The 16,722-nt window shown below is 37.6% G+C and overlaps 1 protein-coding gene and 1 pseudogene across 6 annotated transcripts in view; both read right to left on the bottom strand.

Annotated features, from left to right (window-relative positions):
• TRPM6 (transient receptor potential cation channel subfamily M member 6) overlaps positions 1-16,722 on the bottom strand; it is a 165,313-nt gene that overhangs the window by 72,670 nt on the left and 75,921 nt on the right. For all 6 annotated transcript variants that reach the window (XM_044265882.1, XM_044265881.1, XM_044265879.1 and 3 more), the window contains exons 10-15: positions 10,370-10,442; positions 10,152-10,252; positions 7,616-7,750; positions 6,489-6,542; positions 3,569-3,709; positions 67-201 (exon numbers count right to left, since the gene is read on the bottom strand). In XM_044265882.1, the coding sequence (XP_044121817.1) occupies positions 67-201; positions 3,569-3,709; positions 6,489-6,542; positions 7,616-7,750; positions 10,152-10,252; positions 10,370-10,442 (639 nt within the window). The remainder of the gene's footprint in view (positions 1-66; positions 202-3,568; positions 3,710-6,488; positions 6,543-7,615; positions 7,751-10,151; positions 10,253-10,369; positions 10,443-16,722) is intronic.
• LOC122917002 lies at positions 711-2,262 on the bottom strand (annotated as a pseudogene).

Below are 16,722 nucleotides of genomic sequence, written 5' to 3'. Positions count from 1 at the left end.
ATTGAAGAAATGGTCTAGCCTACAAGAACAATTTTATTTTCACATCTAAAAAGAAGTAAGTGGTACCTTGAATTTGTAAGGCTGGGCAGTTCTAATGAACTGGGAATGAAGTGTGCTTTCTGCAGATTCTTTTCTATTTCCTGAGGGGCGTCTTCGGTGAAGAGGGGGCTGGGAAAGGCTTTGAGCAAAACTGGTCACTCGCTGGAAGGTGTTATTTTATTTTTAAAATAAAACAAAAAGGGAAAAAAAAGATTATCATGGTAACAATGAACATTTCATTTCCAGACAGTAATGAAAACAAAATATAATATTGTGTCCTACCAAGTATCCCAAGGTTCTGTCTCTAGCCCATGATTAGTATTTAATTACTCGTCCAACAAAAGCCTCTCATGATCTCCTCCTTATTAAGCACAATGTTATTTCCTAACATCCTAGAGAACATACTCTTTTGTTCCCTATTATATATCTGCATTCCTTCTCTATGTGGAAATTCCATTAAAAATCAATGGAGTTTCTATACCTGGAACAAGTTCAGAATAGGCAGTAAAGATTCACAGTTCTGATAAGAAAAAGTTCCCATTCACAAACAACTCCAAGGTTAAGTTAGAAAGTTATGGAACTTCCCCAGATGTTACACAGCACCACTGGAATTCCAGGGATTAGGCCCAATAACAACATAATTTATTGCTTATCAGCATGAAACTTTCATCAATGAGAAAATAAAAGAAGCATTCTTTAAGGGGCTGATATAAAATGGATGATACCATGGTCTTTGAGATACTTCATTTATTTATTTTTTGAAATAAGAAGTCATCAAACTGACTACCACTTTATGTCAACTTCCAACACCAAGAACAAAGCTGATTAGTCCAAAACAAACAAACAGCAACAATCATTTGCCACCTTCTGCTAATACTTAATATGTTGTCCCAAAGCAGTGGCTTATTTTTGCTATCCTCAGGAAAAGGACCAGGCTGACGATGAAGTACTCTGTCTCTTTAATCCACATCATGAGCATTTTTCCCTTGTGAGTCAACATAGTAAGTCTGTCCCAAGAAATTAGGACCATTAGAGGACCCAGAAATCTCATACAAACCAGGGAACTGAAAGACCAAAAGGGTTTCCCATATTCATCCCACAGACTTATTAGGGCCATACAGAACAACTCTTTATACAGCCTTTGAAAATACCAGTTCTCCAAGAGAGGCCATCTTTTCCAGTAAGAGGTAGTTTTCTGTGTTATTTTTAAAACTTAGAACAGCAAGCTTCACATATCCATTTTCAATGTATCCTTTCTTGGTAAAGAGATGGAGAAATGTGCCACACAGGTAGAACATTCCACTGCTATGCAAATCAGCATGGAGTTGGTGGCCAGGTAGTCCAGATTCTGGGTTGTCATCCACAAGAGGCGTATGAGGAGGTAGCTCAAAGGGGACAGTGGCTGAGCCTAACGTGCTCTTTTCCACAAAGTGATGGAAATGAAGATTTGCTGTAACAAAAGCCCATTCTTCCCCCTCCTTCCACAGCCCCACCAGGAGGCCTGGCTGTAAGCAGAAGATCCCAAGGAGTCTGTCCCAGCCAATCATGGTGGATCCAGCCAAGTTACTCAGGTTGTATTTTGCAATTCAACAATGCCACTGAGGTCCATTTTTGGAGGGGGTCCATAACAACTGGTGTCATAGCACACAAATCTAAGGTCGACAACGTGGCTAGCTATGGCCAGTTCTGGCTGTACCACGTAACTGTCACTGTAGAATCATTTATGGAGAGATCAATGCCCTCCATGATGGATTCTTTTCCACTTTTTTCTTTCACCATAATTACCCAACCTGAACCAGATATTCTGAGGGCCTCTTTGGTTTGAACTGCACGGCCTGTGGAAGGGTTGACCAGCTGGAGAACCTGAGCTAGCGTGGCTTTTGCAAAAGCTCTTCGTTTTCTGAGAGATTCTTTCTTCCCGTACCCAGCTTCTTTACACTTGACCAATAGTAAGTTCATAGATTCAGCGGTCTTCTCTGCTGAAGCAATTTTCCAGGTAGATCTTTTAGGTGAAAAAGCAGTTGAAGAGACTGTGATCCAATTAAAATGGTCATTGGCCAGATGATAAAAGCGCCTAGTCATGCATCCAGTACACAGCAGGGTCCCAGCATCCAAGTGGGAAAAGATCTTCAGCAAAATTTCTGAAGGCACACGATCCAGAGACACAGAAAGATTAGCGGAGAACTTCCCACAGCATTCTCCCCGCCTTGCGCGCTGCCTCATGGTAGCGCGGCCTGCGGCACATCTGAGGCCTAGTCCCTTTCTGAACCCAGCAACTGAGGGCCTCCCTGGGGAACCCCTGGGCTGCGCGACCCCACGGGTTCAGCGGCAAATGCAGCGCCTGGAAGCTACCTCCGTCCTGCCCAAGCTCCTGTATTTACGCATTTATTTTCATTTGCACTTTATGGATATAAATTACACAAAGAAGTGATGGGTCCTGGCTTCTAAAAAGTCATACTCAAATTATTATTATGATGGTTGTAATACAGAATTAATAGCATCATCAGTAGTGATCGTACTGACTATTATTAACAGTTATGTTGTACCCTCTATGTACCAGGAATATAGGTTTTCCAGGTATAATTTTATTTAATCCTTTTGATAAATTTATGAGATATTACTATCCCCATTTTATAAAGAATGTGACACACAGAGAGGTTAAGCTTCTACTCAAGACTTCACAAATACTAACGAGCAAAACTAATACTCCATCCCAAATCCTTCTGACTCCAAACCATGTATTTGTAACTGCTATGACCTAACTTACTATAGGAGTTCACTAATAAACTCTAATCCTTCCCTAGAAAACAGTCAGAGAAATGGGCAGTAATTCACACCATTTCAGAAGGAAAACAAGCACGAGGGGTACTTGCCTAGCAAACTCCCCACTGGGCTACAGCAAGGGCGCAGTCTCCTCACACCTGTCACAGGTAACCTCACAGCAAGATGTATTTGGTTTTAGTGAAGGAGCTGATACCTCACGTGCATCTCTATGCCTCTGAAATCTTAAGGAACATCATTTTCTCTGTGAAATTTGAGTTTCTTTTGCTTTGTTCTTTTATTTCTTAAAGACAAGTTAGGCTTTCACATCACCTGATTCTTTATAAATAAAGGTCAAAAGTGGCTTGATATTCTGGACTTTTCTGTGATCCAAAACCACCTTTCCAGTCTTAGCCTTCACTACCTTCTATCATATTGATGGCAACAAAGGCCCCTCCTTGTCACTGCAAAAACGTATCCTGAGGTCCAGAGCACTGTGCCTTTCCCTGCCGCTGCTCTTCTCTCAACCCCAAATGCCCAAACTCCGCTTTCTAAAACTTCCATTATCCTTCAAGAAGAAAGGCTCTCTTTGAAAACAAGCGATGTTTTCTCAGCTAATCAACCAGGGAGCAACTCTGACTTTACATTCCTAGACTTTATATACGTCCATTTTAGAAGCTATTCCCATTTGAACTTCCTAAGCCACTTTTCTAAAAGTCTAACTCCTAGATATCCCATAGTTTATGAGGGTACTTATCAGTTGTGGTACCTTGTGTTTTCTGTAGAGGTTGTGGTAGAGGGCTCTGAAACTTTTTCTAGTGTAGCTGCTGCGATATGCTCCACCGATGAGGTACTCAATTACCAATCCAATGTCAATCAGTGTTATTCTGTAGCCTGAGAGAAGGGCATGCTGAAACAAAACCATGTAACACGTTGTAACTTTCAGTTCCCGTTTTGTGTCTCCTTTGCCATCTGTTAGGACATAACCCAATCATCTGCAAAGAGGCAGACTCATACTTTTCAAGCATCTTTACAAACAGATCGATTCATGTGACCAACCACTGATACAGTCTGCTTGTTCAGAGGGGAAAAAAACCTAGTCTTAATGTGTTTTTCATTTCACAGATATCAAGTGTGTGCTTATTATCTGCTCATGCAACATTCTTTTTTCTCTTTCTTTCATGCATACATACACTTTATACTAAAACACACTTAAATATAGTATAAAAGATTGTTTTTAACTGGAAATTATATAACTATTACAACAGAAGTAAAATCATTGGAGGATATTGCCAAAATGTGCCATTTTGATATACTTGATTATTTTAAATAAAAGTTATTTGAGAGACAGCCCATACAAGAAAGACACTCAGATCCTCTTCTGTTCCCCAAAAGCAGGAAATAACTCCCCCATGTGAAAGGTACCATCCCTGTCCCAGGAGGTAAAGAGACATCCTTATCACCAGAGAAGGGAAATTTAGAGCAGAGAAGGTTGTATAAGTGACCCTCGTTGCTTTTTACTAATTTACTAGCTCAGTCGAAATTCTGTTTAGAATTCCTTACTAATTGAAGCTCCAGTGTTAAGTTTTCTTTGTCTTGTCAATTCTTCACAGATTTATTGTCTCTTTGTCTGAAAAGTATAAAAATTCCCCACCTTGGTCATTTCTTGAGGTCTCAATTTCATCACTGGGCCTCTATGTGCACACAATAAAACTCTGATTTTTTTCTCCTGTTAATCTATCTCATATAAAATTTAATTCTTAGGTTAGCTGCAAGAACCATAGACTGTGGAAAATTTCTTCCTCCCCTTCAATATACTGAGTGTAAGTGATTCAAAATTAACATTGGCTTAGAACTTCCACCTCTCTATTGAATTGGCTATAGCACTTTGCACTGTGTTGACTACATCATACACAAAATAAGAATATGGAAGGAGGTAGAATAGAAATAAGAAACATAGTATGGCAGAACAAAATAAGATCAAAATATGAGGCTGTGCCAAAACAAATGTTACGGTTGATAGAGGGCTGAGTAGCAGATCTCCAAGTATATGAGTCTTAGTCTAAATGAAGGTAACAGACCACTTAAAAACCTGCCTTACTACCTTTTCATAATCATTACTTCTCAATTACCATTCACAGTACAATCTTTCATTAAAGTATAATTGACATCTAATATCCTACTAATTTCAGGTGTGTATCACAGTGATCTAATATTTTTATACATTATGATAAGTCTAGATACTATCTGTTGCCATACAAAGTTATTACAATACTATTAACTATATTCCTTATGCTATCCATTACACCCTCAAAACTTCTTTATTGTCTAACTGGGAGTTTATACCTCTTAATCTTACCCTTCACCTATTAAGGTTATTACACTGATTCATATATGAATAAATGCAAATACATGCATAATTTACCTTTTTTAAGGAACACCAAAACTAATGCTCTTAGTTGCTACTAGTTAAAATCATTTAACCTATTCTATTCCTTTTTCTTCAATTTACTGTAAAGGAATCAAAGTTCAAGGAAATAATCTAAGGAAAATCATCTTGATCTGGCATAACTCATGCAAACTAAATTTACATCAGCATGGATATTTTTGCTTACTTCTAATTTGCCAACTAAATGTCTTCCTCTGTAGCCTTTTACTCTGGCTCTCCCACCAAGACAACACAGCCAGAATGCCCACAATCTCTCCATCAAGATACCACACTTCCAAGAAATGAGCAAGTACTCTTAAAGTGTGCCATGGATGGAGTTTAATCATGGGGACAAAAAACATCTCTTCTAGTTTTCTGCAGATGTAAATAGAAGTTCTTGGTGATTAAAAGAGAAGCAGTTAAAGCATAAGAGATGGTTAAAGGTTTAGTAACTAACAGAAGATGATTTGATTTTAAGTCTGATTTAACTCCAAGTTCAGGGAAAGCACCATGAGCAAAATATGAGCAAGGGTACTGACTAGTAGGAGTCATCCTGGCTCCCTAAAACAATGCTCAGACTCACAAAAGGAGGTAGGGCCTCCAAGCCATCACTCATAGTCAAAACAATAACAACAACAAAAAAGTGAAAATCACATATCAGTCCTCTAATTAACATGACAGGACAAGGAAATGTCTTTATTTTCAGCAAGCATTATTATCTTTGGAAATACTGTTGTATCATGTTGAGGTAAAGTTCTGATTGAAAGTTTTATATGTCCCTGATTCATATTTTGTAAGAGAAAATAATTAATAGTTAATGCCACTTACATGGTGGATCAAATCTTTAAAAATATAAAATAAATTACAAGTAAAAAAACTTAGGAGTATGGTTTGGTGATGAAATTGCTCAGACTCCTAGGCAAAGAGGGTAGGTAACTCATTAGAAAATCCAAATCAGGGCGTCTGGGTGGCTCAGTGGGTTAAGCCGCTGCCTTTGGCTCAGGTCATGATCTCAGGGTCCTGGGATCGAGTCCCGCATCGGGCTCTCTGCTCAGCGGGGAGCCTGCTTCCTCCTCTCTCTCTCTGCCTGCCTCTCTGCCTATTTGTAATCTCTCTCTGTCAAATAAATAAATAAAATCTTTAAAAAAAAAAAAAAAAGAAAATCCAAATCAACATTTTACAAAGCAAAATCTGGCAACACCTCAATCACAGAGCTAAAACAATACACAAAGAAATTTGCACACATTCATAATTAGGTTACCTGTTTTACATCTCGGACAAGATGATGCAAGAGCATATTAGTAGGTCCTTGTTTCTATAAGAGGGAAAGAAAAAATTTATTCCTTTTAATTACCATATGCTGGGGGAAAATATTTTATTTCAGAATGTATAAATAATCCAGAATATTGAAAATTTTCTTCAATATCTTTAGTAATAAGGTTTACCTCAATTAATTATAAGTTATTTCTAGGAGAAGATATAATTAGAAATATTTTTCAAAATAAGATGTAAAATGTGTGTGTGTGTGTGTGCGTGTGTGCGCACACACATGCAGGTAGTAAAAATTTAATTAACTTTATTTCTTTCAAGAGACAAAAATAAATTTTAAGTAATTCATAACTATCCTTTATCATATATAAACTACACCATGACAAACCCCATCACACTATTACACTCCATCAACAATTACTTATTGAACACTCTATGTTCAATTCAGCTTTGAGGGAGCCAATGAAGAATATAAGTACTTTGTTTAAAGTTTTTACAGTCTAATTGAAGAGAGGGGGGACTTACATGAAAAAATAATTACAAAGATGTGTGCTTGGAAAGAGTTGCAAAAAAATTTGTACCATAGGAATAGATCAGTGAAAACTGGAGTATTCAAAAAGAGCTTGAAGAGGGCTTTAAAGAAAGGTTAAGATTCAAAGAACAAGGAAGGACATTGCAACAAGGGCACTTGGCTTGAGCAATTAGTGCTTTTACAATGAGTAAGCTAGTCTGGTTTCAATAAAGGGTCTGCATAGGAAAGTTGCAGGAATAGAATTTTAACAGTGGCTGTAGGTCGAGATGTTTCCAACAATTCAATAAAAGCAATTTGTTCTTATTTACATCACTGGCTTTAATTATGGTCTTCCTGTTGTGTTTTCTTAACTTGGTTTGTTTCTACTCTGTGTAATTAATTAAAATAAGAAATGCAGAAATGACCATAGGATAAAATGGATTTGGTAAGAATGTTTGTCCTCTGGTTGAGAAATCTGTCTCTAAATAATCTTTGTATGCCAATATTCAAGAAGACTTGGACATTCAATATTTAGCTTAAGCTAAATATTAAGCTAATTAATAAATGAATCTTAAGGGAGGCGACTGATGGAATTTTCCAATACTCACTGTGTTATAGAGCTCCTCCAGTCGGGGGATGGTAAGAAAGCGATGGAGGTTCACTCCATATTCTATTAAGAGCTTCACAAAATCCACTCGATCCATCACTAAGGCATCTAACATTGCTTGTTCCAGTGCACCAGCCTTCAGAAGGTAGAAATAAATAAGAGAGATAATTAATAAAGTAACAATCATAAAATACAGTCTTACTAAGAAATGTTCAGGACCTGATGGAAGAAATAACAAAAAATGAACTTAAAGGCATAAAAGATACTTGCAGAAGTAAATCCATTCTTGTATCAGAGACAGATAATTGTAAAGATCTCATTGCTTCCCACATTCATGTATAGGTTTAATGCAATTCTAAAAAAAAAATTCAAGGCTTCTTTTGTTCTTGTTCTTTTAACTTGGCATGTTTGGATTTAGACCATACCCAGTTTCTAAACATATAAGGGAAATTGAACACACTCATTTACTTCTACTCTGTCCTAAAATTTCAGTAAAATAATTGTAAAAGGATTTTTTAAAAGAAATGAATCCACAAAAACAAGCGGGTCCAGAGTGTCATATTTTGAAAGTTGGAAAGCAGATGGTCAATTGGTAATTGGCTTAACTGTCCCCCAGAAAACTAGGAGATGAAAGTCCCCAGAAACTGAAACCAGAAAAAGCTGAGAACCAAACAAATCTATGCCATGGGATTCTGGCAGCTTCAGGATGAAATAAATGTATACATACTGAATCCCTAATGTTGAGACCTTCCCATTCATCTTCCCCCATTTGACTTCCATTAGCACTAGCAGCAAGGTTTTACCTTATCTAGGTAGGGGATTAGAGGATTCTTTTCAGTAAAGGGACTAAGAGAAAAGGCAGGACTATGCTGTCATCTCTGGTCCCCACCAACAAATGGAGGCCACATCAATCCTCTGTGAAGCTCAAACCTACAGTAAAGTCTCACCTACAGGCTCCAAATTTCTAAAGAGCTTTCTCTCCTCCACTCTTAAATAAAAAGTCCAGAATAAACACACCACAAAACATCAGTCAGTAAGACTCAGACAATGCAAGAAGAAGAAAACTTCAAAAAAACTGTCAATATTCTCAGTGAAATAAGATATTACATTCAGGATTCTTTAAGAAAAAAAAAATTTGCTCATAGAAATTAATAGTATGCTTCCAGAAACCAAAAGCTCCATATAAGGCATGAAAGTTAAAGTTGAAGAAATCAAAAAAAGAAAAATATGGAAGATAAAAGGAAAAAGATAAGATTAGAGGAGCAGTCCTTAGGTCCAACATTTAAATGCTATGAATTCCAGAAAGAAAACAGGAAGGTAATTTCCCAGCATGGAAACCCATAATTCCTAAGCTGAAAGCATGTGCCCAGCATAATGGATATAAAGACTCATAATAGCACACAGCAAAATCTCAAAACACTGGAAAGATATTTGTTTGAACTTCCAGAGAGGGGAAAAAAAATAGTCCAAACAAAGAAAAAATCAGAAATGTTGAATGCTAGCAGCTAACTATTCAAAATTCTTCAGGCAAATTAGTTCTGATCTTTAATTAAAATATATCCAAACGTGTAAGCTCTCAAAATGTTTATCTTCCATGTTTCCTTTCTCAGAAAGCTACTAAAGGATGCACCCCATTAAAATAAAGGAGTAAACCAGGGAAGAAGATGACACGGGATAAAGAAAGTGGGGTTTCTAACACAGGAGAGAGGCAAAGGGAATCTCCAATATGATGACGGTAGATCTCAGGATGACAGCCCAAAATCAGGAACAGCAGGCAACCAGTCCAGATTGTAGCAGTGAGGACAGGACCACAGACAGAAATGTTGAGAGGACTCTAAAATGAATGAATCAGAAAACAGCAATATGACTTGCTATTTAAAACTATGGAGATTTATAAATGTCAATACAATCCAAAAATGTCAAAAATACTTTACTCTTGTAATTAGCAGGGCAGGGAACTACTGTTATTTTAGTAGCCTTTTAGTACCATTAGATGTTTTAACTAATAAGCATGTATTATACCTGGGGTACAGTCACAATTGCAATCTTTAAAAAAGGAATGTTAATAGTGATTATCATTATCATTACCACTATAAGTAACTTTCTTCTGCTCTTCTCTGTTTTCACTTATTTATGTTGTGAGTACATATCACACTTTAATGCAAAAATAAGAAGAGCTTCAAGTATTAAATAACAAAGGGGCGCCTGGGTGGCTCAGTGGTTTAAGTATTAAATAACAATATAAAAATACAACCATATAAAAAAAATAAATAAAATATCCTTCCATTCTGTCCTTCTCCCAACTTCATTTGGCAGTTTCAATTAGGCTGCAGAGCCTGAGGGGGAAAAAATTACTTTAGGGAGGCAAAGTTGATGAGAGAAATGTCACAGGTATCTGTGGGCACCCAGCTACACAGAGGCTATCTCCACACACCTCCCAAACCAATCTATCTATCCTTCAGTTTCTTTTTTTTGAGCCACCCGCCCAACAAGCCAACACAAAATATTTTTCCCAAATAACTTCATCTTCACTCTACCTTCCAATGTTGTCCATAAATCAGGATGTGTTTCTTAGCTATGTCCATTCTGTCCCAAGTCATTGCCAGATTTAGTTGTTCTGATGCTGTTAAGTTAGTGCCTAGTTTAAAAGAAGGGATCATATATTTTATTTAAAATATCAATATGAAAAAAAAATTTTCCATGGAACATGAAAAGAGGAAATGTGGAAGAGATGTAACCCTCTTCAGACACTCACCCTTGAGCAGAGCTGTTAGGATTGCTAAATCAAGGTCCTGAGACTCCTCGGAATCAGCATCAAATATGGTAATCTGTAACAGTTGAAAAATAGGAAGCCATACATTTTGGGAACTAGTAAAGAAATGTTTTCAAAAAGTCCCCACAAAATGTGCTCTACAGCTAATTAGTTGAGAAACTTGATACTTAATCTTCTTGATTACTCTCCCTTTTTACTTTACAGAAAACTTTTTAAATAGGGTAATGGAGAATTGTGAACACTCAGTGGGGGGAAAAAAAAAACCCATGAAATCCATGGTATTTCTTACATGGAATACAGGAAACACATGGTAACACATTACTACACTGAATTTACCAAGTACAGGCTAGAATGAAAAGAAACTCATTGTCAATTCCTAATGATAATGAAAAAAAAAAAAATCATTCCTTTTGAAGAGATACCATAGGACATCCTTCTGCTCACCTTACCTTAGGGACTAAGATTTTTGCTTGTTAATGAGAGATGAGTCCTCAAGGATTCATCGTAAAACAAGTGAGGCAATTACAATGTGCCCAGTGAACAAGGAGAAAGAGCAGACGGACAGTCTTCACAATGTATACATTGTGAAATGCGTAGTGCCTCCTGCCCCCTGCCATGATACTAATTGCCCCCTGCCATGATACTAATTTTTGTAAGACAATAATTTTTGTAAGACAAATAAGGCTTTTGTTTCTGATTGTAAAAGTGCCCGGTGGCTCAACTGATTGGCTGAGTGCCTAACTCTTGGTTTTGGCTCAGGTTACAATCTCAGGGTCTAAGATCAAGCCCTGTGTGGGGCTCCATGCTCAGCGCAGAATCTGCTCACAATTCTCTCTCCCTCTGCCACCCCCCTCCTCAAATAAATAAATAAAAAGAAAAAAAGTTTGCCTGTTGTTAATGAATGTTAATAAATGTATCTAAGTAAAAATATGTTTTATATAGTAAAGGGAACTATTCAACACAAAGAGCCATGTCTGGCAAGCCCAGATACACCACTAACTAGCCAGTCTGAAGGAAACATCTTAAGGCCACTGAATCTCAGATTTCTTATCCACACTGAATCTCAGATTTCTTATCCAAAAGGTGAGAAGAACCCACTAAATAATCTCCAAGGTCCCATAAAGGTAGAAAAACTATGCTTCCACAATTCAGGTATTGGTTCCCTCCAATACCACCCCTCTATGTGCATGAATAAAATCAATTCTCAATTATGCAGGAGCTGAGGACCTAATTCCTTATATGGGCAAACCCTTTAGCACCTACTCTAGTCCCCTCTTGATCATTACACCCTTCAGTACTCTCTTTGATGATGGGAAGACACAAATATAAGGGTGATCTCTTTAAGATGTTCATTTCTTATTGATTTCTGTGGAAGTATCAAATGTAGTAGACCATATACAGGATTTCAACTCTTAGCCCATGTATCTGTTCAACCATTCTGTAACTTCATGACTTGGGACAAATCACTTAAATTCTCTAGGTTGCAGCTTTGGCATCTCTGAAACTGAATAAACAATTACTGCCATACTGAACTCACTCATGGGGCCGCTTCAAGGTGAAAAAAATGTATCTGAAAAAAGTTGTTAACTGTAGACATGGCTGTTATTTTTGTTGTTATTGGGCCCACTGAAGCTAAGTGTTTATCACTATGTTTAACCATGCTTTCTCTAGCCCAAACTGGTTCATTTGTTTATTTTTGTGGTTTTTTTTTTTTTTTTTGAGGCAAAGTGGTTAAGTATTACCAAAATCTTGAATGATGTGGTCTAGCCTTTGAAATCTGGAAAGATCACTATGAATCATGACATATTGGCATATTTACTAGAATTGTTGGTTCCATCTCATCCAAGTCATTGATCAAAATTTTGATCAAAGTACCCTAAAAACCTAAAATCTTTTCCTGAATCTACATTATGGTGACAGCCCCTAGTTTGCAGCCTCCATTTTCTGTCCCAGAGAATAATCTCAGACTTCCCATTGTTCATTGCATCCCTAAAGATCTCCTGCAGGATGTACTTGGGTGTTCTGATATAGTCATCTAAGCCAGCAGACAGGACTTCACATGGAGCTGTTCTTTAGCCCTCTGACAATATTTAGGTGTAATCATCACTAAATATGGTAATTTTTCTGTAATATTGGTACCCTGAGTTTTGTTGTTGTTGTTTTCCTAACTGCAGTCTGAAATTTGAAGCATTTAGGGGAAGTGGTCACAGGAGGGAATAAAAAGTCAAGTTTACTCAACTAAGGGTCAAACTTCTACAGAGTTATATACAATCAAATTAAAATTAAAAACTCCTTATTTGGGGGGGCGCCTGGCTGGCTCAGGTAGAAGAGCAGTGATCTCGACTTCAAGACTCTTGATCTCAGGGTAATGAGTTCAAAGCCCACAATGGTGTAGAGATCACTTGAAACTATAAAATAAAATCTTTAAAAAAAAAAAAAAAAACCCTTATTTTTAGTAGGAAGTAAGATGGCAGAGGAGTAGGAGACTGAAATAGCATTAGGTCCCAGGAGTTCAGCTAGATAATTATCAAACCATTCCCAACACCTACAAACTCAACAGGAGATAGAAGAGAAGAAGAGCAGCAATTCTAGGAACAGAAAAACTACCACTTTCTAAAAGGGAGGACATGCAGAGAAATGAATGTGAAGTGAGAGGAAGATAAACCGTGGGCAGATGGCTGGCTCCTGGCAAGCAGTAGAGCAGTGGAGCACAAAATCAGAACTTTTAGAAGTCCACTCCACTGAGGGACATTGCTTCAGTGGCTAAGCATGGGGGGAGCCCTCATGGGGACAGTGTGGTCTCAGGGACCCATGGGGTCACAGAAAGAGCGAGGGTGTCCGAGTTTGGCAGAGCTACCAGGTATTGCAATGGGGAGGCCGGCTACAGAGATGGAGCCAAGGAGTGGGTTCACAGCTCGGGGTTACCTTAAACCGTGATCCAAGGCACAGCTCGGCCACTGCTCTTCAAGCAGGGACCCCACAAGTGGCAGATCCGGAGAGACCCGCCCCCCTCCTTCCTCCTCCAGGAGAAGTGGCATGCAAGCATGTGGCAGGAATCTGCTGGGTTTGGAGACTCCGAACAGGGTCGTGCACCAGAGATAGAAATGCTCGGTCACAGGCCAGGTGAGCACAGAGCATGGCCAGAGACCAGGGAGACGGGAGGGAGTGACTGCTTTTTTCTGAGGGTGCACTGAGGAGGGGGGCCCTGAGCACTCAGCTCCTCCAGGCCAGAGATTGGGAGGTTGCCATCTTCATTCCGGTCCTCCAAAGCTCTACGGAAAGCATTCAGGGAACAAAATCTCCCGAGACTGAACCCAAGCAGATAACTGAGCCTGGCCCCTGACAAGGGCAGTGCAATTCACCTCAGGCAAAGACATTTGAAAATCACTGCAACAGGCCCCACCCCCAGAAGATCAGCAAGAACATCCAGCCAAGACCAAGTTTACCTATTAACGAGAACTGTGGAAATCCAGAGCTAGGGGAAAGCAACACATAGAATTCATGGCTTTTTCTCATGATCTTTCAGTCCTGCTAAGTTAAATTTAAAAATTTTTTTTCTTATTCTATTTTATTAACTTTTCCTCTTTCTTCTTTTAATGTTCTTTTTAACTATTATCAATACCTTTTAAAAATAACTTTTTAAAATTTTAATTGTTATTGTCATATTTTATCCCCTCATTGTATTTAACCTTATTTTTTGTGTAAGTTCTTTTTCTTTAAAATGTTGAGATACAATTTCTTCTAACAGATCAAAATATTCCCAAAACTAGCTCCAGACTGATCACATTCTCTTTTTTTTCCTTCTTTTTCCAACTAACTTGTAGCAATTCCTTTTTAAAATCTTTTTAAATTTGCATCTTTACAATCATATTCTATCCCTTCATTGTGTTAACTCTTATTTCTGCATACATATACATTTTTTTTTCTTTCTTTAAAATTTTGGGAGGTAGTTTCTTCTAAGAGACCGGAATACATCTATTCACCAATCTAACATATATATATATAAATATATGTATATATATATAAGTTTTTATTTTTCCCCTTTTATCTCCCCCAGTTTCAGGTCTAATCTGGTTAGTGTATATTTTCCTGGGGTCTTTGCAAACCTATTAGTATTTCACTCTCTCATTCATGTATTCTTATCTGGATAAAATGACAAGGCAGAAATACTCACCACAAAAAAAAAAAAAAAAAAAAAAAGAACAAGAGTTAGTACCGATAGCTAGGAACCTAATCAATACAGACACTGGTAATGTAAGAACTATAGTTCAGAATGATGATTATCAAGGTGCTAGCTGGGCTCAAAAAAGGCATGGAAGATATTAGAGAATCTCTTTCTGGAAAAATAAAATCCCTTTATGGAGAAATAAAAGAATTAAAATCTAACCAAGTTGAAATTTTAAAAAGCTATTAATGAGGTGCAATAAAAAATGGAGGCTCTTACTGCTACAATAAATGAGGCAGAAGAGAAAATTAGTGATATAGAAGAACAAATGATGGAGAATAAAGAAGCTGAGCAAGAGAGACAACTACTGGACCATGAGCAGAGAATCTCAGAGATAAGTGATACCATAAGACGAAACAATATTAGAATAATTGGGAACCTAGAAGAAGAGAGAAAGGGGAAGAAGGTATATTGGATCAAATTATAATAGAGAAATATCCTAATATGACAAAGGGGACAAGTATCAACATCCAGGAGTCACAGAGAACCACCCTCAAAATCAGTAAAAATACAGTCATAACCCATCATCTAATAGTAAAACTTACAAATCTTAGTGACAAAGAGAAAATCGTGAAAGCAGCTTGGGACAAGAAGTCTGTAACATACAATGGTACGAATAGCAGACTGACAGCAGACTTATCCACAGAGACTTGGCAGGCCAGAAAGGACTGAGGACTGGCAGGATATATTCAGAGCACTAAACAAGGAAAAATATGCAGCCAAGAATACTATATCCAGCTAGGCTATCACTGAAAATAAAAGGAGAGATAAAAATCTTCCAAGACAAACAAAAACTACAAGAATTTGCTAACACCAAACCAGCCCTACAGGAAATATTGAAAGGGGTCCTCTAAGCAGAAAGCAAGCCTAAAAGTAACATACCAGAGAGGAACAGAGACAATGTACAGTAAGAGTCAGCTTACAGGCAATACAATGGCACTAAATTCATATCTTTCAATAGTTATCCTGAATGTAAATGCCCCAGTCAAAAGACACAGGGTATCAGAATGGATAAAAAAACAAAATCCATCAATATGCTATCTACAAGAAACTCATTTTAGACCCAAAGACAACTCCAGATTTAAAGTGAGGGGGTGGAAAACTATTTACTCTGCTAATGGAGATCAAAAGAAAGTTAGGGTAGCAATTCTTGTATCGGATAAATTAGATTTTATGCCAATGATATAATAAGAGATGAGGAAGGACATTTTATCATACTTAAAGGGTCTGTCCAACAAGATCTAACAATTTTAAATATCTATGTCCCTAACAAGGGAGCAGCCAATTATATAAACCAATTAAAAACAAAATCAAAGAAACACACTGACAATAATAAAATAATAGCAGAGGACTTTAACACCCCCCTCACTGAATTGGACAGATCATCTAAGCAAAAGATTAACAAGGAAATAAAGGCCTTAAATGACACACCGGACCAGATGGACCTCACAGATATATTAAGAACATTCCATTCCAAAGCAACAGATACACATCTTCTCACATGGAACATTCTCCTAAATGTATCCTGGGTCACAAGTCAGGTGTTACTGGTACCAAAAGATTAGGATCATTCCATGCATATTTTCAGACCACAGTGCTCTGAAGCTAGAACTCAATTACAAGAGGAAAGTTGGAAAGAACTCAAATACATGGAGGTTAAACCGCATCCTACTAAGTAATGGATGGGTCAACCAGGAAATTAAAGAACAACTGAAAAAATTCATGGGAACAAATGAAAATGAAAACACAACTGTTCAAAATCTTTGCAACACAGGAAAGGTGGTCTTGAGAGCAAAGTATATAGCGATACAAGCCTTTCTCAATAAACAAGAATGGTCTCAAGTACACAACCTAACCCTACACCTAAAAGAGCTGGAAAAAGAACAGCAAAGAAAGCCTAAACTCAGCAGGAGAAGAGAAATCATCAAGATCAGAGCAGATATCAATGAAATAGAAACCAAAAGAACAGTAGAACAAATCAACAAAACTAGGAGCTGGTTCTTTGAAAGAATTAGTAAGATTGATAAACCACTGGCCAGACTTATCAAAAAGAAAAGACAAAGAACCTAAATCAATAAAAACATGCATGGAAGAGGAGAAATCACAACAA

This window comes from Neovison vison, chromosome 9, assembly GCF_020171115.1.
Source record: "Neovison vison isolate M4711 chromosome 9, ASM_NN_V1, whole genome shotgun sequence".
In the NCBI taxonomy this organism is placed as follows: Eukaryota; Metazoa; Chordata; class Mammalia; order Carnivora; family Mustelidae; genus Neogale; species Neogale vison.
This window is presented reverse-complemented; position numbering and strand designations above follow the sequence as displayed.